This window comes from Filicampus tigris, chromosome 1, assembly GCF_054856515.1.
Source record: "Filicampus tigris isolate MCC_2025a chromosome 1, RoL_Ftig_1.0, whole genome shotgun sequence".
NCBI classification, from domain to species: domain Eukaryota; kingdom Metazoa; phylum Chordata; class Actinopteri; order Syngnathiformes; family Syngnathidae; genus Filicampus; species Filicampus tigris.
This window is the reverse complement of record NC_141217.1, coordinates 33,525,138-33,549,020: the sequence shown is the minus strand read 5'-3', so window position 1 is coordinate 33,549,020 and position 23,883 is coordinate 33,525,138. Positions and strand designations below refer to the sequence as shown.

At 41.7% G+C, this 23,883-nt stretch overlaps 1 protein-coding gene across 2 annotated transcripts; it reads right to left on the bottom strand.

Annotated features, from left to right (window-relative positions):
• kcnc4 (potassium voltage-gated channel, Shaw-related subfamily, member 4) lies at positions 1-23,836 on the bottom strand. 2 transcript variants are annotated; one of them, XR_015087306.1, is made up of 5 exons: positions 22,867-23,836; positions 10,043-10,967; positions 8,184-8,360; positions 4,348-4,530; positions 1-285 (listed from the first exon to the last, which is right to left on the bottom strand). XR_015087306.1 is itself a non-coding variant. In XM_086034615.1 (4 exons), the coding sequence occupies exons 1-4, from the start codon at positions 23,497-23,499 to the stop codon at positions 4,457-4,459; spliced, it is 1,809 nt and encodes a 602-aa protein (XP_085890741.1). In that variant the 5' UTR covers positions 23,500-23,836; the 3' UTR covers positions 2,060-4,456. The 2 variants fall into 2 exon arrangements, 1 of the variants encoding a protein (XP_085890741.1); XM_086034615.1 differs by lacking the exon at positions 1-285 and having other exon boundaries at positions 2,060-4,530.
• Between the last annotated feature and the right edge of the window lie 47 nt (positions 23,837-23,883).

Below are 23,883 nucleotides of genomic sequence, written 5' to 3'. Positions count from 1 at the left end.
AAAATCACCTGTCAGAAGAAGGAAACTCCAAATACAAGAAACAAAACACGACAGAATAATAAAAAAAAAAAAAACACCCAATACACGGCAAAAACTCGCCATCAGAAAGAACTAGGAACATGGTCTATAGCGTCTAGAAAAATCAATCACTTGGAGCAACGGTGGCAAGCAAGGATGAAATAATCAGACAACGGGCTGTCGTGGTAGCAGTCCTTTTAAAGTCCTTGATTGCTCATGAACAACAGGTGCGGCATCAGAAGACACGCCCTCCAATTCTGCCGCTGCCTGCAACAGACCAGAATCATGACAGGGATAAGGTACTAAATGTTAACAATTAGTTAACAAAACAAAATTGCTATCCCGGATTACACACACAAGACAGGCTGGGCGTGTTTCTGTCAGTCAGTGAAATGGCGTCCTGACTCCTGTGGCGATATCCATTGTATTACATGTGTTAAACCACTAGAGGGCAGACTATGTTATGTGCAAAGTGACTGCTGGGAATCACATGAAAGGCGTTGCACAGGCAATTAATGAAGGCGGCGCCGTGGTCAGAGGACAGTGGTCTTGCTTTCTGAAAGACCCCAAAACAACATGTTCAGTCTGTACTTGACCTGATTAGGGATGAATAGAGGGACGGATGAAAACTCACTTTCATCCTTGCTTAGTCCGTCCTTTTTAAAATACTTTTTGTCCTCCGTCCGTCCGTCCAAAAAATGGGCATCCAACCGGGACGGACAGACGGACCGTTATGTCTCTGGGACGGAATGTCCAGCTCTGGCTAACACCAGAAAAAAGGTTGTCCTGGCCGGTCCACTAATAGTACAGATGACCAAAGTGGATATTTTGAACACTATATGAGATGATTTGGAGGTGAAATTATTGCATACTATTGGTTTGATTGGTAAGCATTTTAGACTTAAGATATCTATTCAACAATTTAGGAGTCAATAAAAAAAAAACTGCTAACTCCCTTTGTAGCATGTTAACGCCATCTTAGCTTCCATTCAAAATCATGAAGCAACACAAGACAAAAGCCACTTTCTCACCCCCTGCGCTTTGCTGATGGATAATGCCATTCATCTCCATTGTATTCATTGTATTGTTTTGTACTGAAGTGAGCGCACAACACACGCGCACTTGCATTAATTATACCGCCACATGTCGGCAAGAAAATAGATTAGCCGTCCATTAAATTCATTTAGTGACATTATCAAATTAATTGAGAGGAAACATATTCATTGTGGCTTTTTCTATGTGTTTGTGTGTGGGGGGGGGGGGGGGGGGGGGTGAGCAGTAATTAGTGTTGCCTGCCATTTCAAATCTCCATGGCGCTGTTCTCTGTACACCTTCTACACTTTCACTGCACAATCCTGCATGCACAGGTTCAAAACTGCATGGGTAGCAATCTAATATTGATACATCAACATCGGATATATCAATAGTGCCCATCAACCGTCAATATCAGGGCACATACTTGCAAAAAAATCTGGTCACCAGTCTTTCATTACACATATAGAGAAAACGTGTCTCCAGTCAATAGCAGGACACATAAGACAAACAAGGGACGGGTTGCTATCGATTTCTTCTTACTGTATTTTCTTCATCTGCATTGTGATGTATCGGATAGCTGATTTTCTTCCAATATTTCATTATCGTAAAATCACTGTATCGTGATCTTATCATTTGCCAAATACATTTGCCTTGAGATAACTTTTTTTTGGTGAAGATAAAAGATATCACCTGGACAATTTTTTTTGTCTTGACCGCCACTGCAAGATGGCCGCAGCAAACTTGACAACATCTGGCCAGCGTCAATTCGCATTGGCTTCCTTCCAGTGGAAGGACAGCAAATGTTATTACAATACAAATTGCAAAGTGCAAATTTTCTCATGAAAAGTTTTTGGGGGGCTCTGGAAGAGATTAATTGCATTTTCATTCATTTCAGTAGGCAACGATGAAATAAGATGTCAGTGTTGTCAGTCTCAAAGCACCACTCTATCGCCATAGTAATGTATGTTTATCTGTTGAAAAAAAACAACATGAATTCGATTCCATATGGAAAGAAAACATTCTTTTTATTTTTAAATGCGACACTGCGCTTAAAGGGGGGTCTATTTAATTCATATGTGCATAGAGACACAAGACTACATGATACCCACACACGCACACGCACACACACACGCGCGCGCACACACGCGGCATACAACAACAGATGTGCTTCTTTGTCATTATCAAAATAATACATTCTTCATTCATGGTACATACATGTGTTATATATATACAGAAGAGTTACAAAACCAAAAAAGATAAAGAATATGGGACTGTGCTCCAGACTGTACAAAGAGTACAACTGTGCTTATTATAATTAATGTCTACACATGGATTTAAATGAACTTGTAATAAACATAAGGCCACTATGGTAGACTGTGAGGAGGACTACTGTATACAATGTGGAATGCAATTGTCAACAACAGCTGGTTTGCGACACAGGAAGTAAGCCAATTACGTTACAGCACAAAGTCCAGCTGCATTACTCCACGTGAGGCCTCAATGGAACGAGCGCATGAATGGACACAGAGGCTGGATTTACACCAAACTTCAAGGCATATTTTGCCTGTTTATTTATTTTTTTTTATTGTATATTTCCAATGTCCCATCCGACTGTTTGCAGTGACGGAACACAGGAAACACACAAATTGCATCAGAACAACTAAACTCTAAAAGCGAGCAGTTAAGAGCATGGAAGAAAGCAATAATAAATACATAATACAAATGATTAAATGTAACATGGAGTTCAGTTGACGTGATGTGACGCTTCTGCTTGATTTAAATGAGGGAACTTCCTCAGTATTTTTCCCGACTTAATGTTTACATCCCTGTAGTGTAGCATGTTTACATCACTCATTTAATGTTCTCTACACCGCTAATGGAGCATATTTAATGTACAGTATATACAGCTTGAATGTAGGACATTTATTTCAAATCATACAGTGGATATAAAAAGTCTACACAACCCTGTTAAAATGCCATATTTTTGTGATGTAAAAAAAATGAGACCACGTCGTCTTATAAGGAGATGTGGTGGTGTTCCGAATTAACCAATCACCTTCAAACTTGTTTTATAAAATTTGGCTTTTCCTGACTTTTTTTTACTTTGCTTCCTATCAGTAGCCTGAAGGTTTTGTGCAAATTCTATTGGCTATATTGAACTATTTGCAATTCCTTCCACGTTGACTAATGCCCCAATTCCAGCAGAAGAAAAACAGCCCAAACAACAGCAGCCGCGCTTCCCTGTAAATTTGGTGTTTTTGTGCTGATAAGCAGTGTTGTGTTTGCACCAAACATGCCATTTGGAACTATAGTCAAACAGTTCAACCTAGTTTCAGTGGACTCTAACACATTTTCTCACATGTGTTTGGGAGATTTAGTTTAAAAAAAAAAAAACAACAACAATCATGGAGTTGTACAAGTTATTAGTCACATTAATGGTGAAATAAGGTCAGAAATTATTTGTCTTGACCTCATTTTTTTAATATCACAAAAATCTGGCATTTGAACAGGGGTGTGTAGACTTTTTTTCTTATTATTGTATTTACACTACATTTGAAGATGCCTGATTCCGAACTGAAGGTATCTGATTCTTTTTTTCTCCTTTTTTTACACTGCCGTGACACATATTGCAATGGTGCGATTTGGTGGCAAAACATGGGATTTGTCACTGGACTTGAAGCATGCAGAGTAAATCCAGCCTTGGGGTTGTTGTTTTCTGCCGCGTGAGTGCACATTTGGTCCTGACTCAACCAGCGTCGGTATAGTGAATTTCACAGGCAGACAATATTGCACCACATACATTTTTTTTCTTGAGTCAAATCAAATCAAAGTGTACAAAGGTGGATAACTTTACAAATGCTGTGTTGTGCGTGATGAAGACAATAGGCTATTCCCAAATTTTTACCTTAAACCCAAAAGATAAAACCATACTTCCAAGTTCACAGTTACTGACACGCTGTACAAAAACGCCCACTGGCAAATCACAGCACAGCACTGAGCGGTGTTACTACGTTGAGTTCAGGACAGTATTGCATTTGATTTAGTGTTTGTATTTTGTGTTGCAGTCATAGATAAAGGTTAACAGTTACTGTAATTCAAATGGGGAAAATAGCTGCATAGTTAAAAAAAAAGACTATAAAGCAGAGGTAGGCAAACATAAATGTAGCATGTAATATTAAATGCAAATGTTGCTACATTAGTAAAATAATGACCAGCTCGTATAACACTAGATCATGCAATACATGCTTTAAAACATGTGCTATTTACATGGTAAAAGACGCAACTCATATTCACCTTAGTATGTATGGAGGGGAACAAAAACCTGAAGAATTGAGTCTAGAATCCTTCAGGAAAAGGGGGAAAAAAGTTGAGTTCATGCTTTATTTCCCCTTATCCTAGTCAATCAGCATCCGGTCAGTGAGGTGACATCCGGCTTAGTGTAGTTTGCAGGGGTTGCCATCTTGTCTTTACAAGTCTCTGTTAAGACACAAAAAGAACATCTTTGAGCAAGACAGCTCACAAATTCTGGGCTAACATAGCTATATAGCATCATAAAGAAAAAAATATAATGCTAATGTAGATTGATTAGGATTTTAGATAATACCTTGTAGTCAGGTAATAGAGTATTTCAAAGAAAAGTTGACATAATGCTAATGAATGCTATGCTAACATATCGCAAGATAACAACCTGACAACAAAAAAGTGCTACGACGGATTGATTTTACATCTACTCTAGTCAGCATCTATTTTAATTGGTATTTAATAACATGCCAACAGACGGTAACAAAACAACAAAAAGATAGAAACAAAGGGATTTTTTTATGGTGCTAGAGCAAATACTAACATAAGATGGCAACTTGAGGACAAAAAATATTGTTCAGTGGTACTTGATAAAATTCTAACGTGACCAAAAGCTATGCTGACATGTAGTAAGATGGCAACATGAGGACAAAAATATGTGTTCAATGGTAATTGATAAAATGCTAACCTGCTAACATGTAACATGATAGCAACCTCAGTACAAAAAGTGCTCCCGGTTGCATTATGTCATGCAGTCAGGTTCTATTTTAAATGGTGGGTCAACTTGATAACATTGCTAACAAATGTTTAGCTAATACATGGCAAGATAGCAACACAAGAACAAAAAAAATGTTTAATGGTACTTGATAAAATGCCATCAAATAGTATGCTAACATGCATCATGACAGCAACATGAGAACAAAAATTGTGATTAATGATACTTACTTTAATGATCAAATTAATGCTATGCTAACAAGATAGAAACAAAAAGACAACAAAAACACAAAGGTTTGATTTTGATCCTTAGTCAGGAGCAGTGGAAAAATGATGGAGATGAATGTAAAAGGGAGTGTTTCCCCGCCATTCGTTAATGAAGACCTTTTAGTGGCAAACATGCGAGCGCAGTCACTTGAGGATATGGAAAGTTGTTGAGGTTCACGCAGCTCTTAGCAACACTCGAGAGCTTGTTGCTTGTTGCTCTCATGATGGCTTTTGTTAGGAAACACGCTGGGCGGTTCTCCCTCTACTTGTATAATAAGTTCTTCTTTCATCCAGCGACAGGTTTGCATTTGTGCGCAATGACACAATTCCACACTTGCAGGAATGATTTAGAGCAGGGGTGGGTAAGGTATGGCGCACAGCCCACAAATATCCCTGCTCTGTTCTTCAAACCAGCCCACCAGGCATTATCGAATCATCTACTATTTCTTGCATTAATTTATTTTGTCCTATTTTCAATTTATTTGTTAATTTTGTCACTAAATAATTGGTTAACTGAGTTCTTGTAAATACAAAAAACAAAAACAAAACAATATTCGTTTTTTTATTATATTATTGGTTTATTAATAAAGAAATATACATAAATAATCAATTTTTAAAAAATGAGCATGAATAGAAATTATTTTGTTAAAATAAACAATTTTATATAAAATACTAACTATTTGTATTTTTTGATTATTTTGAATATTATGATTACAATTATTTTATTATCAATAATAAAAATAATAAATAACAGTATAACAACTTTAAACTTTAATCTGGTCCACCGAGCTTTAACATTACGAAGAAGGCTGTAATAATTGTTGCAATAATTGTATTTTCTTTCCATAAAATTCACTTAATAGATATTTATTAACTTTTTTAAATCTATTTTTAAACATTACCTCATTAAATGAATTAGACATTTATCTTAATAAATAATTATGGAATTTATTAAAAGCTAATTAATGAGTAAAAAAAATGAACAATTTCAAATATTTTCTAAAATTAACAGAGCATTACTAAAATGTATACCTTCCACATGTTAATTTATTTTATTACATAGTTGAATTTATTATAATTAAATGTATTCTTATTAATGACATGAAACCGTTTTAATTAATTATTAAATTAAACGACAGTATTTTATTTGCACTTTTTTTACTTCTAGCTTACCTCATCAAAGAATGACTTATCTTGGTTTTAAAAATCAACCTTTCCCAATTGGTTAGTTAATTCAACAACAGTTAAAAAATATATATATATTATGAAATATTGGTGAATTAGTAATTCTAGTTCAATTAATTAAAAAAATATTCCAGTACTACATATTTATTTGGTGTTTTATTGACCCAATTATTTATCGTGCCCCGAATGAGGACAAGAAAATGGTTGGATGGATGGCTCGTACAGAAATGGCGTAGTAAATGTGCTACTTTAGTAGCACGTTACTCTCAACACTGACTATAATGGGCATCATGGACGGCGCGCATATGGCTCAGAAATTGAATTAACCCCTCCTCCCCCTCTCTAAGATTGAATTTTGAGATGTTGTGCTATTGTTCTGCTTTCTATGGCTTTTGCTTGTGAGCATGTTATTTGACAAATATGTTTGACATGTCCACAAAGAGGCCCTTTTTCATTTCCGCAAAAGTGACACTCAACATATCTAAGGGCTTTTAGGAAGCATTGACTTGTAATAGATAATACGAGTAAAAGAAAAAAAAAAAAAAATCATCTATAAGAAGTCTCACCGACTCCAAACTACAGTAAGTGGCCCATTTGTGTGTTGTTTTTCCTTAACGTTTTAATGGGTTTCATGAGGAAAATTATCTGGACAAAGAGCATTTTTGCAGTGAAATGATTTGGCGAATGTCGAGTGGTCTGCCTGGAGCTGGGAAAGTCTGGACTGGTTGCCAAATATAGAGCTTCTACACAAGCTTTTTTGGGGGGAGAGGGAGTGTGGAAAGCACTACAGTACTGACTTTTTATTGGCTTGCCAACACGATACATCTAATGGTCTGTGCACCTCTAATGTAAAATATTTATGCATTATTTCCTGATCCATGCACCTTTCGTGTAACATTTTAGACCATACATAACGGTCTGTGCACCTCTCGTGTAAAATAATTTAACCTCATAAAGTTATCTGTGCATCTCCACTGTATCATTTTAGAAGATGGGTTCCATTTTTATAGACAGCATTTGTGCTGTGGCACCAATTGCGGTGGATCCTGATTTCCATATCAGCACAAGGTTCGCTTTCTGCCAATTTGGCAAAATGGTTGCCACTAAACTGCTCAGGACGGCACAACAGAAGGAATGCGTTGGAGACATGCCTGGCTGAGTGAAAATTTGGTGGCAGAAAGTTGATCTAAAGCTTATGTCTGCTTGGACCAAATCTAACACCGGCGCAGGGTAGACAGCTGGTACAATGTATTTCATCCCTAAATATGGGAACAGCAAACTCTCTTGACCATTGTGTGAGATTTTTTTTAAATCACAACTATGGCGGGGGCCAAAACAGCTGTTTTGATTGGCCATGAGTGAAGTCAGGTGTGACTACTACCACAGCAGCGCAGCCCTCCCTCTCGCTAGCATGCATGCGTTTGAAATTACAGAGCGGTCATTGAAGACACACCACAACGGACGACGAGGAACTATTTTAAAATTTGTCGACCGTCAGCAAAATGGGCATCCGTCAGTGACGAAAGGACGGACCGGTCCGTCAGATAGACGGAATGCCCAGCTCTGGTATTTACATGGCCGGTAGTGTGACATTCGGATGTGATATATGAAGGTGATTCTTGTATCACCTCCCAGAATTTGTGCTATGTGGTGCAGTAAGTCACCATAGTGGACGCTGGGCTCTCCAGGGGTGAGCAGAAAGCAGGTTGCTTCTTTCTTGGTCCGATCTCTCCCCCGAGGGCAGCGCAGGGACCATTTTTCACTGGGGGACAGCGGCTGGGTCAGGCTGCAGCCTTCTTCCTCGGAGAGGGCCACGTTTGCGTCGCCGTTCTGTTTGGAGTCTGACAGCACCACAAAAAAAAAAAAGAAAAAGGTCTGATAAATGCCAAAGCTTTTAGCCACTGCCCCCGCAGGGCCTGACAACAAGTGATTACTGCATGAAACCTGTCTGAGAGCAAACCTCTTTCTGCAACATATTGAGAACACCTCTACATAGCATATTGGTATCATATTTAATGGTTTGCGCACTTTTATTTCAAATATGTGAAATACTTTTTTTTTTTAAGCCACACATCGGCCTCTTTCTATACATAATTAATTAATCGCAGTATTGAGGCCCCAAAACATTTTGTAATTAGATTCGTTTTCAAAATTGGTCTACCCTTCTAACTGATACTGTAAAATAGTATTTTTTATATCTATTTAATATTATTATTGTATTTTATTATGTTTATTGGTCTGTGCACCTCCAATAAAAAGGAAAATGGAGTAATGTACGTAACATATTGACGTCCTATTTAATTGTTGGTGCATTTTATCATGTCTCTTCACTTCTACTTTATGGCTATTGTAAAACATATTTAATGTTTGGTGCACCTATGTAATTTTTGATGCACCTTTACGGTAGCATATTCACATCATATATATAATGGTCTGCACACTTCTAACGTGACACATGGACATCATATTTAATGGTTGGGGCACCTCTAATGCGCCCTATTTATGTCACATTATATTGTCTGTTCACCTTCACTGTATTATTTAGATCATGTCCATAATGGTCTCCGCAACTCTATCATATCATATTCAATGATCTGTGCACATCTACTGTCACATATTTACATTATGTACAGTATATAATGGTCCGTGTAACTCTAACATAACAACTGACATTATAATGAATGGTCTGTGCAGCTCTAATGTACCATTTATACTTCATATATAAAACCCTTTGGGCTCTATGCTGGCCATTTGTGTCATCAAACTCACTTCCTTTTTTTAACCATTTTATTTGCGTTAATGCGAAAGTATGGATTTCCATCTTACATTTTTTAATGATACCATATTTTTCGGACCATAGGACACACTTAAAATACTTTAATTTTCCCAAACGTTGACAGTGCACCTTGTAATCCGATGCGCTTTATGTATTGATGCCGGCTTTTCAGGTCGTAGTCTTTAATTCAAATTCATTCTTAGTTACTTTCACGCATTTAATCGCTAGCAGGCATACATGTATTCGCCATACTGGAACTACAAGTACTTCCTACTTACGTGTCAATGAATTATGGGAAATGTAGTCCAACAACACAGCGTGTTTCCAATAGCTGCTGGGACAGAGCAAAAAAGGAGCAGGCTTGGATAATGGCGAGCGACTAAGCTGGCGTATCTGGTGAGCGTATTGACTTGTTTCCAGCTGCTAAACTGTCAACCAAGAAAACATTTCGCAGCCAAAGTAATAACACAACCACCGGTCACCAGATTGACTAGCGAGTGTTCAAACTTTTTTTTTTCGACTGTCGGAGGAGCCCCTCCCCTTCTCCTCTTGAAGCAACCCCCCGTGTCGTGAGACATGCTGAGCGAGCCGATATTTTGTGTCCGGTCTGAACCTAGCTATCAAATACTGTAAACAGTTTGGTGCAATTACAATAAACAATTTGACATAAAATGCTTTACAAAGAAATTGGTATGTAGGATGGTCCGAAAATTACAGTTTCCTCCTCACGGGGAGAAGCGGTCTGACCTGTTCGGCTGTCGTCGGCCGCCAGTGGACACGTGTCGCTCTGAGTGCTCTCCCTGCACGAGTTGCTGTCTGACTTCCCAAGTGACGCCGAGTCGGTCTGCGCCTCGGGATTGGGGTTGTGCTTATTCTTCTTCTTGGGCAGCTTTTGCTTGGCCATAGCCAGTGAGTAGTACATCCCGAAGTTGTTGACGATGACTGGCACGGGCATGGCGATGGTCAGCACCCCAGCCAGGGCGCACAAGGCACCCACCATCATGCCCAGCCACGTCTGCGGGTACATGTCTCCGTAGCCTAGCGTGGTCATGGTAACCACGGCCCACCAGAAGCTGATGGGGATGTTCTTGAAGTGCGTGTGGTTGGCACCCGTGGGGTCATGCGGGCTGGCTCCGATCCGCTCGGCGTAGTAAATCATGGTGGCGAAGATAAGAACTCCCAAAGCCAAGAAGATGATGAGCAGCAGGAACTCGTTGACGCTCGCCCTTAGCGTGTGACCGAGAACTCGCAGACCCACAAAGTGTCGGGTCAGCTTGAAGATCCGAAGGATGCGCACGAAGCGGACCACCCGCAGGAAACCCAGGACGTCGTTGGCCGCCTTGGACGACAGGCCGCTCAGACCCATCTCCAAGTAGAAGGGCAGGATGGCCACAAAGTCGATGATGTTCAGCGAGTTCTTGACGAAGAGCAGCTTGTCCGGGCAGCACGCGATCCGCACCAGGAACTCAAAAGTGAACCACAGCACGCACACGCCCTCCACTAAGGTGAGGACGGGCTTGGTCACCATCTCCAAGCGCTCCTCGGTTCGCGTCACGTTGCCCACCAGCACCACCTCCGTACGGTTCTGGAGCTCGTTGAAGGCCTCATGGGTCTCCAGGCAGAAGGTGGTGATGGAAACCAAGATGAAGAATAGGGACGCCAGCGCCACTCCCTGGTGAGAATACATCGGGCGAGAGTTCTTCAGCATTGTATCACAAAGACCTTTCCAGAATGTTTGTAAACAATAGGCGCTAGGGTCAGAGATGCCGCCAACGGGTGGGCAACGCAGGCAGCGATTCTCAAACTTTAGCGCTACTAGTATAATAGTAGCATGCCTGGTTCATTTGCTAAAAAAAAAATAAAAATTAAATATTCAAACTGAGCATATTGTAATAGTGGGTCAAACATTTTACCCGGAAGGGTATATTTGTAGAGTTCAGTTGTATTTAACGTTTCATAAAATGAGCATTTCATCTTTTAGAATTGTTTGTTTTCAAACCTTTTGTGAGGCCCAAATTTTATGTGCAATACATTTGAATTGAATCACTATTAAAGGACATTTTCCCCCTATATTTAAGCACACTGTTAACATCCAGAGGGGCCCTAAAGAGAGAGCAGATACTTGTCCGTAAAAATGAGACAATTAGAACCCCCTGTGTAAACTGCAATGTAGGGCTCAACAATTAATCAAGCTCAAATTGGCATCGCAATATGGTAGAATGAAATGTTCAAATCGCAAAGGCGGCAATTTGGAAGAAACTGCTTCATTTTATACAGTAATATTATATATATATATAAAAAGTTCATTTTACATGGACACTCCACCCCCCCATCTTGAAAGAAAAAAATCAGAAAAGTAGACATTTTTGCAAATTTATTAAAAAAAGAAAACCTGAAATATCATATGGTCACAAATATTCTCACATATTGATTAGACGCACCCTTTTGAGCAAGTACAGCCATGAGTTTTCTTGGGAATGATGCAACAAGGTTTTCACACCTGGATTTGGGGATCCGATGCCATTCTTCCTTGCAGAGCCTCTCCAGTTCTGTCAGGTTGGATGGTGAACGTTGGCGGACAGCCATTTTCAGGTCTCTCCAGAGATGCTCAATCGGCTTTAGCTCAGGGATCTGGCTGGGCCAGTCAAGAACGGTCACAGAGTTTTTCTGAAGCCACTCCTTTGTTATTTTAGCTGTGTGCTTCGGGTCATTGTCCTTTTGAAAGGTGAACCTTGGGCCCAGTCTGAGGTCAGGAGCACTCTGGAGGAGGTTTTCCTCCAGGATATCTCTGTACTTGGCCACATTCATCTTTCCTTCAACTGCAACCGGTCGTCCTGTCCCTGCAGCCGAAAAAACACCCCCACAACATGATGCTCCCACCACGTTTCACTGTAGGGATTGCATTGCGCAGGAAATGAGCAGTGCCTGTTTTTCTCCACACATACCGCTTAGAATTAACACCCAAAAATTCAATCTTGGTCTCATTAGACCAGAGAATCTTGTTTCTCATAGTCCGGGAGTCCTTCGTGTGTTTTTGGGCAAACTCTATGCGGACGAGGCTTCCGTCGGGCCACTCTGCCGTAAAGCCCCGACCGGTGGAGGGCTGCAGTGATTGACTTTGTGGAACTTTCTCCCATCTCCGTACAGCACTTCTGGAGCTCAGCCACAGTGATCTTTGGGTTCTTCTTTACCTCTCTCCCCAAGGCTCTTCTCCCACAATTGCTCAATTTGGCTGCACGGCCAGCTGGAGGAAGAGTTGTGGTCGTCCCAAACTTCTTCCATTTGAGGATTATGGAGGCCACTGTGCTCTTAGGAACCTTGTGTGCTGCAGAAATTCTTTTGTAACCGTGGCCAGATCTGTGCCTTGCCACAATTCTGTATATATCACCTTGGACAGTTCCTTCGACCTCATGATTCTCATTTGCTCTGACATGCACTGTGAGCTGTATGGTCTTTTATAGACAGGTGTGGGCCTTTCCTAATCAAGTCCAATCAGTTGAATTAAACACAGCTGGACTCCAATAAAGAAGCAGAACCATCTCAAGGAAGCTCAGAAGAAAATGGACAGCATGTAAGTTAAATATGAAGGTTCTTTGCAAAGGGTCTGAATACTTAGTTAAAAGTAAATAGTAATGTAATGTAACGTCTTTTGAACTGATACTTCTCATATTCAAACTGCAGCGGTAGAAAAGAAGGCGAAAACAGTTCATTCATTCAAGCCGTTGACTTTGTTTTCTCGGTCACTCTAACTTGGCCTAATGACATAGAAGAGTTGGTGAAACACGTGTGACGTCATGGTGAACAGGTGGATGGACTGTTACATATATAACGTAAACATGTTAAGTTAGAGGTGGATATTTGATCAATACAGTACATAGAATATTTCTCAGGTTCCACTACTGTATATAAGTGAGGGCATCATACAGTGAGCATCCTGAACAATGAATAGTGTGTAACATCATGCAAAGAATGAGAAACAAAGAGCTTGTCATAGCGTCCCTTTTTCAATGGATAATATGGCAGGCGGTCAGAAGTATGAATGGACACGTTTGCCTTTACATCGTAAGCAGCCTGTCTTGATTGTTTACTAAAAGGCTGAGCAAATTATATCACCCTCGCTAAATAAATAATCCCACAGCTGGATAAATAAGTCTACTGTGTGTGTATGTGTGTGTGTGTGTGTGTGTGTATTCCATGCATGTGTTTACACATCGTGAACCATCTCATCTCCCTTTTAGGATGAAACTCTACCACCGCTTTTGAGTCAAGTTAGGTCAAGCGTGTGTGTGTGTGTGTGTGCGTGTGCGCGCGCGCGTGTTTGTGCGCATAAATGCAGCCACACATTAAAAAAAAATGTAAGCAATCTAATCGTCATTCTTTTTACACACATAACATTTGGCCATAATGAACATTATGGCCAGCGGTAGGGCTGAACGATTATGGAATATAATCTTATTGTGATTTTTTTTTTTCCCAAAAAATTTCGAGTTCCTTTTCTAATGTATTTTTCAGCAATTAATATTTATTACAACAAACAATATTATATCTGTTGTGCATTATATAATACTGAGGTGAAAGCAAATGAAGCATCAATTCATATGAAAGACAGTTTATCTACTCCAATTAAAGGCATATAGTTCCTAAATATTTTGATGTGCACTTTGGTAAGCGTTCTCCACGACAACATAACTCACCCGCACAGCTGTGGTGTAAACACAAGGATACAAATTCAAGTGCAGATTACAACAATCATGTAAACAAATCAGTAGTTTTGCCCCTTCCTACATATCACTTTGTTGCATAAAACATGACATAAATATGGACTGCACTTCTTAATCGCTCAACGTCTTATGTACTGTAGACCGATAAACAATAATTCAGTGGCACTCCCGACACGACACTTTATTTCATGAAATGTGATATGTAATTGTGGACTGCACTTCTTAAATTACTGCACTCAACTTAACGTATAGACGGATAAATAAATAAAACATACATGTATAAATATAAAGCTTACCCAATCTCCCGTTAGTAAAATCATACACGGCACCCGCTAAAAAAGGAAGATAAAACCCACTTATGACGTCATCTCAAGCGCCAGCGGACATTAGCAACACTCGGGGGCGTCTCATCATTAAACATCTCTTCGTCTGTCTTTTTGTTCGAAACATACGACCGAATTTATCCTCTTAATATTTGACCGCTTGAAAATCTTGCATGGATGTGTTTTTATTTGTCGCGGCTCAAGTAGCCGCACACTCACGTCTGTGTCTGTGTGCTCAAACTTCGAACACACGTAAATCGAAATTAACGGCTGCGCGTTATGACACATCACAAAATAGACAACGTTAATCGTTCAGCCCCAGCCAGCAGTTTACAGAGAATTTCTTTATTATTCAAAAGGTAACTACTAATGAAATTGCTAAGCATAATTCTGCCAAAACTTAATTGGAATTGAGATCTATATCGGAATACAATCATGTTTGAAACCGTTTTATCAAAATGCTGCAATATTCTAAACTCATAACATACATCCATCCATTATCCATACCGCTTATCCTCACAAGGGTCGCGGGCGTGCTAGAGCCTATCCCAGCTGTTTTCGGGCATTAGGCGGGGGACACCCTGAATTGGTTGCCAGCCAATCGCAGGGCACACAGAGACAAACACACATCCACACTCACACTCACACCGAGGGGGAAATTTAGAGTGTCCAATCAACTTACCATGCGTGTTTTTGGAATGTGGGAGGAAACCGGAGTACCCGGAGAAAACCCACGCAGGCACGAGAACATTCAAACTCCACACAGGGAGGCCAGAGACAGGATCGAACCCACGACCTCTGAACTGTGAGGCGGACGTGCTAACCAGTCGACCACCGTGCCGCCAACTCATAACATTCAACATTCATTGGGTTATTTTGCAATAATTATTTTTATTGCGAAATGCAATTAAATAGTGAAAACATCTTGCGTTAAAACACAATAGTATTGTGTTATTACGCCATCTTAAATATTCTCATGATGTCGCCTGGCTTGCTCTGGTCCGCATTATCCTCATCATCATCATCATCACCACATCACGACGCAGATTTTAGTTTCTTTTTTTCTGGGCAGTAAGGATGGAAATGCTTTAAAAGGATGAGGACGAACGGGGTCAGAGGACGATTATTTTCATGGAAAAAGACGGAGGGACGAGGATGGAATGATACCCAGGTTGTGAACGGAGGACGGATCGGCAAAAACGGGTTAAGTGCCCATCCCCTGCATCTAGTGGTGACCTATTAGAATGCAACGACCTAAGCTCAAAGTGTGTGCATTTTGAAGCACGTGCACTACGGTGCCTGATCAGAGAGACCACACGTCGCAAGCCGAACACCAATTTCTTCAGCAGAGGTACAAGCAAATTGTTATCACAAACGACTACTACTATTCCCTCAAGTGACAAAGTAAGTGTATTTGATTTAATATACATGCTGTAGTCACGATGTGGAGTACTTTCGCTGTTTGTCTCTTCGATTTTGAATCGTTGCCATTATTGGTTCCAAAAAGAAAACAAATATAAAACACAGACCGGAGAACTAAAATGGAGAAGAATTATACATAATCATTATTATATGTAGGCCTGCCTCTCTTGAACGCGGGTCTGGCATGTGTGCATGTGTGTACGTGTGAGCGAGAGCGAGAGAGTGATCACACGTCACCCGTGGAAACTTTAAACATGTTGAAGAGATTTATTAAGAATGACCACCGCGGAGCTTTGTTGCCACCACACACACAAACATAAGCAAGCACACACATACACACACACACACACACAGGCCTCTTTCCATTTGTCCGCTGAGGCCGTGGATCTGATGCAGACGTGCTTCATCATACACTTGCTGCGTTCAAATAGCAGGTATAGCGCCAGGGCAATGCGAATCGTCGTCATATTTAGTGTTCTGCACACCCCAGCATGTTTACATCAAATTTAACGGTCTGTGTACCCTCCAACATTACATGTTTACATCATATTTAATGGTCCACACATCTCTAACGCACCGTATTTGCAACACTGCACCTTTTGAGCGCTCGTGACAAATACTTGGCAGCTAGGCTGAGAAGCTAACGTAGCAGCCGACATGTGCACTCGGTGCTCCTTCTTGTCAAGCATCAAAAGTACACCACAGCAGTCACAAGAAGTATTACTGAAAATTATGCTACATTAGAGGCGCACAGGCCGTTAAATATGATGTAAATATGGTGCACAGTAGGTGCACAGACTGCTGACTGAGTATATAGACTGCTAAGTTAGCTTCTCCCTAGCGGTCATACAGTATAGGCTACTCATCATTATTTGTTTAAAAGGTAGACTTTTTAATTTGTATCTTTTGTGTTAAGGTAGTCCAACATTCTTATTTCTGAATCATTGGTCTAAAAAGGCGACGCCTTTAATGTGAACAAGTACAAGGTTGCTGACAAAGAAGTCCACTAAAAGCTCGCTTAGCCCTTCTGCCATTAGCGTGTACATTAGATTCTATTTACACATGAATGTATACACCATAAAAGTGCTACAAGAACGTGGGCCTTTCGTCTGCACTCTGAAAACGCTGTTTCCTTTTTGCTGATCTCACTCAAAATGATGACAGTGAAATCTCAGCTCAAGCTAGCGGTAAATGAGACATATTGTGCATTTAGTTTTTTACATTCTAAAAAATGTCCTCATGTTTTTGTGACATGTTTTTGTCAGTATCACAATAATAAAGGAAAAACAGAAATGATTCGTTTTTTTTCCTTCCAACCATTTTCTAATGTGCTTATTCTCATTACGGTCAAGGGGTGAGACGGAGCCTATTAAGGATGCACGATCTATCGAAAAAATATTGTCATTGCAACAATGTCCCGTGCAATATGTGTATCTCAAAGACGTGCAATAGGTTGCATTGTATGCTTTTATATGACTTTGATCAATCAGACGCAATCTTAAATGTGCGTCGCCATCCAATAGGAAAACAGTATCCAGCAACATTACTGAACAAAAAAAATGTCCGCCAATTTTTTTTCTCCAAAAACCTGCCAGGAAAATTAATGTAGCAGTGTGGGGGAACTGAATAACACAGCAGGATTACAACTCAAAGGCTTCCCCAGCTCCATTTCAAATTTGACTACAATACGACAAAAAAAATGAGCATTTTACACACGTTTTCCTAAGAGTTGTGTGTGGGCAGCGTGGGATCGATTCCCGCTCAGTGATGGTGTCTGTGTGTGTGCCCTGCTCATAGGGTTGCGTCAGGAAGGGCATCCGGCGTAAAACGGTTTGCCAAAATCAATCGTGCGTGCACTAGATTCGCCGTGGCGACCCCCGAGGGGAAAAAGCCGAAAGGATAACAACAACAACACACGTTTTCCTAAGGAGAGGTCCAGGCGAACCAAAAGTGTGCCGTTTGGGTGACCCTTTGGAACCAATGGTCACATGGGGGGAAAAAGGCTGCTATTCTGGAATGCTTCAACATACAAAAATGATCTTGGGCTCTAATGAAGGGTAAGATTTGGGGCTATCTTATCTTAAAAAGCGAAACAGAAGCATAAACATGTTTTCTAAAAATGAACGGTTTATGCATAGAATAAAAAGTACAAACAAGTCTTTTGGTGTAAAGTGGACAACTTTATAGAAAAAAAAATTAACACAATTAAGCACAAACAATTTCCAAAAGTAAGCCTAACCCTACTGACAATATTTACAAATTGGCAACATGACAGTCATCCAAGCAGTCTGTAGTTGGCATGAAGCACAACACAAGCGGCAATATTACAAATTATTCTCAACATGCCAGTCATTATGACAGTCCCTAGCTGGCATGAAGCACAGTGGCACATCACAAATGGCACACTTGACGGGTGTTTTTGAGCGTCCAATTGAGCTGCTTCCTGCTATATAGACATGCCTGTGGTGAGAGGAACTTGATGGGCTGGGTGCTGCTCTGGTGGGAGACACCATCCCGGCCAACCCCAAAGCCAAGGTCTCCCTCAACGCCTTCTGGTGCTTCGCATCGTGTATTATAAAGGCGTTCACAATGGCAATGTCCAAGAAGTGGAAAAAAAGGTCTTGTACCACTTCCTTGTTTTGTGCAGGATAGTAGCCTATCAGTGCATAGAGCGAGTGAACAAAAAACATGAAAACATACCCAAGCACAAATTATTACAATCCCAAATTCATAAAATAACACTTGAATATACAATACATACCTGTTGTAATCGTGTATTGCCGGTGGAACAGGGATGATCTTCACTGTCCACTTCCCATCTTCACCTTTGATCCTGCGCTTGACTGTGTCCTCGCCGTGGGCTGTGTGCACCGTGGAGCAGAGAAAGACATCGCGTGTGTCTTTCCACTGGACAAAGAGAAGGAGTTCAAGATGTTCGAGGTGCTTTTGGGATAGCCGATTCGGTTTGTGCGAATGGTCCCACCTGTCCACTTCTTTTTTTGAAGCAGATCCCTGAAAAGTAACGGACTTGCGTAGAAGTCGTCTACAGTTTGTGACCGGTGCCCAGTGATTGTGGATTGACCAGGCGCATCACTGAATCATAGCTGAGTCCTTTTCCAGTGCACTCTTGCGATCTGCCTTCATAAACAAACAAAAAAATCCTCCGTGGAAGAATCTGCGAGGACAAAAAGCTTGACGCCCCATCGTACTGGATTGCGCTTCATATACTGCTTCAGGCCAATGCGGGCTTTAGATGCAACCATTCGCTGGTCAACAGAAATGGTTTGGTTGGGGTGATAGTTATTTCGCAATCCTCAGATCATCATAGAGCGGTTTGATTCTGGAGGGACGGTCAAAATTCCTTGTTCCCTTGAGTTGATTATTAGCAGCATCCTCTGCTACGTTGCTCATGTGCAGGGCCCGGCATATTCTGAGAAATTTTTTACCAGTCATTATCGCTTTGGGAAATGGTCAACTGTACAGACTGGCTCTTCTCCAATAATCTGGATATGAGTAGCATTTTACAAAAACACATGTAGATTATCAGCGCAATGAAACCATAAATGTCCAGCATTGTGATGTCTACCCATGGGTCATTCGGCGGTGAAATGTGTTTAGCCTCATACTCATTTGTATGCTGAGTAATGGTCATCAGTACGGATTTTGTGAAGAATAGCTGAAAAATCTGCAGTACAGTGTATAAAGCTGTACGAATGATGTGAGGACCAGGGGGGCGTAGGGGTTTGAAAATGGGCTGTGGGGGTAAGATGTCCTCGACTCTTGTATCATTCCAGGGCTGGTCAGGTGAACGTTGTGAATCCCTGGCTTCACTGCGGCTGGTGCTGGCTCCCTCCGTTACCCGGCCTATTGCTCAATCTGGAGATTCAGAAGAACTAAGGGGGAGAAACAAATAAAAGAAATTTAATTTTCAAAAGTAAGTATCCTTTTTTCCTGATAATATCTTCTTGATATTGATGTTCAGTAAGCCCCCTCGCCCCCTAGCTCCCCTCATAAAAATGTGGGGTAACCACGGTAAGAACAGATCCACCGTAAACTGGTGGGGTAACTACGGTCAAAAACACACACACACTTTAGCTGAGATTGTACCTATGTACAAAAAAAAGAAAATGTATGAGTCGAAAAATAATAAACTTAGTTATCGTGAGATAACGCCGTGCTATTGTTGCTCGGACCCAACCCCCCCAACCCAGCCACCGTAAACGTGAGGTAAACACGGTAAAAACACACCCACCGTAAACCCGTGGGGTAGCTACGGTAAAAAAAAAAAAAAACAACAACACACACACACTTTAGCTGAGATCGTACCTATGTACACAAAAAAGAACATTTATGAGTCGAAAAATACGAAACTTAGTTATCGTGAGATAACGCCAAGCTATTGTTGCCTGGCGACCCCCCCCCCCCCCTCCAAAAAAAACGGCCCATCATAAACGTGGGGAAACCACGGTAAACGCACACCTTTGGTGAGCAAAAGTGTATTCATATACACGAAAAGCAAAGTTATGATTCGAATAATAAGTAACTACTTACTTGTTGGGAGCAGTGCGCGCTGATGCCTCGTCATTCGACGCCTCTCCATCAGAGAAGGAAATGTCGCTGTCGTCTTGATCTGACGAAACATCAACCGACGATTCGTCACTTTGACGACGTAAACAAAGCTCAATGGCTTCGTCTACGGTGAAAGTCCTCGATACGCGGCTTGCCATATTGTAAGGGGAAAAACAGGGCAAGTGTTTCAAACGATGATGCGTAAAGCTTTGCACACTTGATATGATTTCACTGCAAGCGGTAAAATGTTTACTTTACGCATAAAGCAGGTACTTACTCAAAAGGAAGTAAAAAGGCACCCCGGATATCGTTTTTTACAGAATTTCATTGGCTATTCAATACGTCAATCACTCGGAAACTGCGATTTGATTGGAATGAATAATGGACAAAAAAAAAAAAAGGTGGGACTTTTTATGCACCGTATGTTCATTGGCTGTCGTAGACCAAAAGAGACAGGAAACATTCGTTTATTGGCTCAAGTAAGCAATCAATCATACAATAAGGTCCAGCCCATGTCTTGTGGGGCTTAATCCGTCGAAGCTAACTCAATCTACGATGGTAAATATGTACAAAATATGCGTATCTGATTAGCAACATGAAACGGTTGAAGTAGCTAATAACGTGGCTTTATGGATGTCAGGCTTGTTGTGGACTAACTATATTACTGGAATACCTTTACTGGACCCTTGTCGACGTAATATGACCATTGATGATGGATTATGAAATTGTGTCGGACATTTGAGGATGAAATGGTGAGTTGCACATTTTTTGTGTGTTAGCAATTGTTTTGACTTAAATGCTTGCCGAGCCTGCAGGTATGATTGTATCTTATAATGTTTGGTATCATTCGAATCTGCGGAAACTCAGTTTTCTAACCATATATAACATGCCCAGGAATGCTTTGAAGTTGTTCAGTATGTAGTGAATGTCCCGCGTTCACAACCTGCAAAACCACCCGTGGGTGGTTAGAATGGCAACGGGTTGATATTAGGGTGGAGCAAGTATACGGTCGATTGGAATAGATCATGTCACATGTAAACAGGTGACCAGAGGTCTTCATTCAGAATGATTTCAATCCAAATGACAAAAAAGTCTCCATGTAAACCCAGCTAGTGAGTGCACGGATGCTTTTTTTTGGGGGTGGCGGCAGGGGGGTGGGGGGAGGGACGGAAAGACAGAATGTAAGGATGGAATCACTTTAAAGGGACGAGGACAAACGGGTACCCAAGTCGCGAACAGACCGGCAAAGGGTCACAGGGTAAAGTGCCCATTTCTGGTTTAGCATTAGGATTAGGGTTAGTATTATGGGAATGATCAATGGAAATTATGCACTGCAGGCAAAATAATAAAACCATAAAAAATACTAATAAACAATGTTTACTTATGTAATTTCTGAACGTACTGGTATAATGTAGGCCAAACATGTTCAGCTCCGGTCCGTAAGGGCCGCTTTCCTGCCTGTTTTCCAGCTTTCCTGCAACACACCTGATTTAAATGATCAGCTCATCAGCAAGCTCTGAAGAAGCGTGATAACGATCATGATCTTTTGAATCAGGTGCGTTGCAGGATGCAGGGATAGATGGGAAACAGGCAGGACACCGGCCCTTGAGGACAGAGTTTGGACATTCCTGAGTAGGCTAAATGCGCAAAACAGCTTTGTTTTTTACTTGCGCATGCACAAGTCAATACCCCCTGGCATTATGGGAACAAATGCTATATTTTTAGCATTTAGCGTATCAATCCGTTTGAACGTACTTTACAAATACTTTCGGTCAAGTTTGCCAGTCAAAATGTTTACCCCACATTGGCAGTTCTGTGCTTCCGTATGCTTGTGGTATGCATCATACTTTATTGCAAAATTAAGAGAACTGCTAAAGTAAGTGAAGTCATGAAAATTGTTTTTTTTTTGTTCTCAGCCCACATACATATTGGTCAAGCCCCACCTTAGCTTCGGGGGAGAAAAACTCCTGGCACCGTGCCTGGCACCGTGCACACCTGTGCATAGCGACTACAGTACACAATCAAACTTATTCCAAACTTTAAAAGTGAAGTAAAGGCAATTAATAATTTTTCTGGCTTTAATCCACTTATAATGAGGTTAATACTGAGATATAAACAATCTTAGATGGGATTTTGATTCCTATTGTTTGACACTTTTGAACAATTGCACATACCTCAGGTCAAATTGCCCATGAGACATTATTACTGTTACTGTGGGAAAAAAAGCCACCTGTTGCACCTGTTGTTTGAGCAGCATGTGGACGCTACTACTACTAATAATAATAATAATAATAATTATCTAGGTATTATATTTTTATTATTTATTTTATATACTGTATAATTAATTATGCTTATTGAAATGGGGGTGGGGGAGTGGGAATGGGGGGGTCTCAATTTTAGGAAAAAGCATGAAAAGTGTTTTCCTCGTGAAAACTGTAGATACAAATGGTCGTTATTGATTTTGGGATTATATTGCTGAACCTGAGAAACAAAAACAACCTGTTGTTCAGCAATATGTGCCTCTCCTCAAACTCACCCTGGCCGCTTTAGACGAGTAGGGGTCATCAAACAGGGCCCAGATCTTGGGCTGCCAAACTTCGCAGCAGCCCCTGGACCTGCCCGGACACTCCTCGATGCCGAAGCGGCGCGGCGTGTCGCCGTCGTCGTCGGCGTTGTCGTCCGGCTCGGGCGGCTCGAAAGTCTCCAGGGCCTCCTCGGCGTCGCGGTGCTGCCGGTAAGTCATCCAGCAGCACGGCTCCACGTCCGTCTCGTCGATGCCCCAGAAGGCCAGCTCCTCCTCGAAGAGCGGCCCGCACACGTCGGCCGGGCAGTGCAGTTTGCCCGTGCGGTAGTAGTTGAGCACGTAGGCGAAGATGCCCGGGTGGCGGTCGAAGAACAACTCCCCGCCGGCGCTGCTGCTGGGCGGCGGCGAGTTGCACGACTCCTCGGAGCCCACCTGCGGCTCCGGCTGGGCCAGCCACGCCAGGCGGGTGCCCGGCAAGGTTCGCAGGGTGCTCTTGTAGGTCTCGTGCCGGGTGCCGCCCACGTTGATGATGATCTTATCCGAGTCTTCGCCTCTGGACATGTCCTCCTTCAGGCATGATTTGGACGGAGGCTTGTTGCCGGACTTGCGTCCTCGGTAAGACGAAACGCACACGGAGCTGATCATCGTCAAATCGGTGCGATGGATGATGGCTGGCAGCTCCTTGTGTCAAAACAGCAAGCGCGCCCTCATCGCAGCACCGAAGCGCAGCGAAACCACTTGTTTGCCCAGCAAGCGTGGATGGAGCTCAGGTCACTTTACAGTCTTGCGCGCCGACCGCACCTGGAGCGTGTTCGGCGCTCCTTGCCGACACCTCGGATCCCGTGCCCTTTTTCCTTCGTTCTAAACCTCCGGATTGTGCAACTTGGAGACATTCAACAGTTGGAGTAGATGTGCGCCAGCTTTCCGGCGGGGAATCGCTGTTGGCCTCTTCCTCCCCCAGCGACGCGACGCCAAGCAGCTCGACAACAGGCGCCGCTTTAACTCTTTGACTGCTGGCTGGTCACGCAA

Bases quoted from the DNA above. Each gene is read 5' to 3' on its own strand.
- kcnc4 (XM_086034615.1), bottom strand. From the start codon at position 23,499: ATGATCAGCTCCGTGTGCGTTTCGTCTTACCGAGGACGCAAGTCCGGC. The intron at 8,361-10,042 runs GTCAGACCGCTT...TGGTGCTGTCAG, and splicing joins GGCCGACGACAGCCGAACAG to ACTCCAAACAGAACGGCGAC. The intron at 4,531-8,183 runs GTGACTTACTGC...GTGTCTTAACAG, and splicing joins AGAGCCCAGCGTCCACTATG to AGACTTGTAAAGACAAGATG.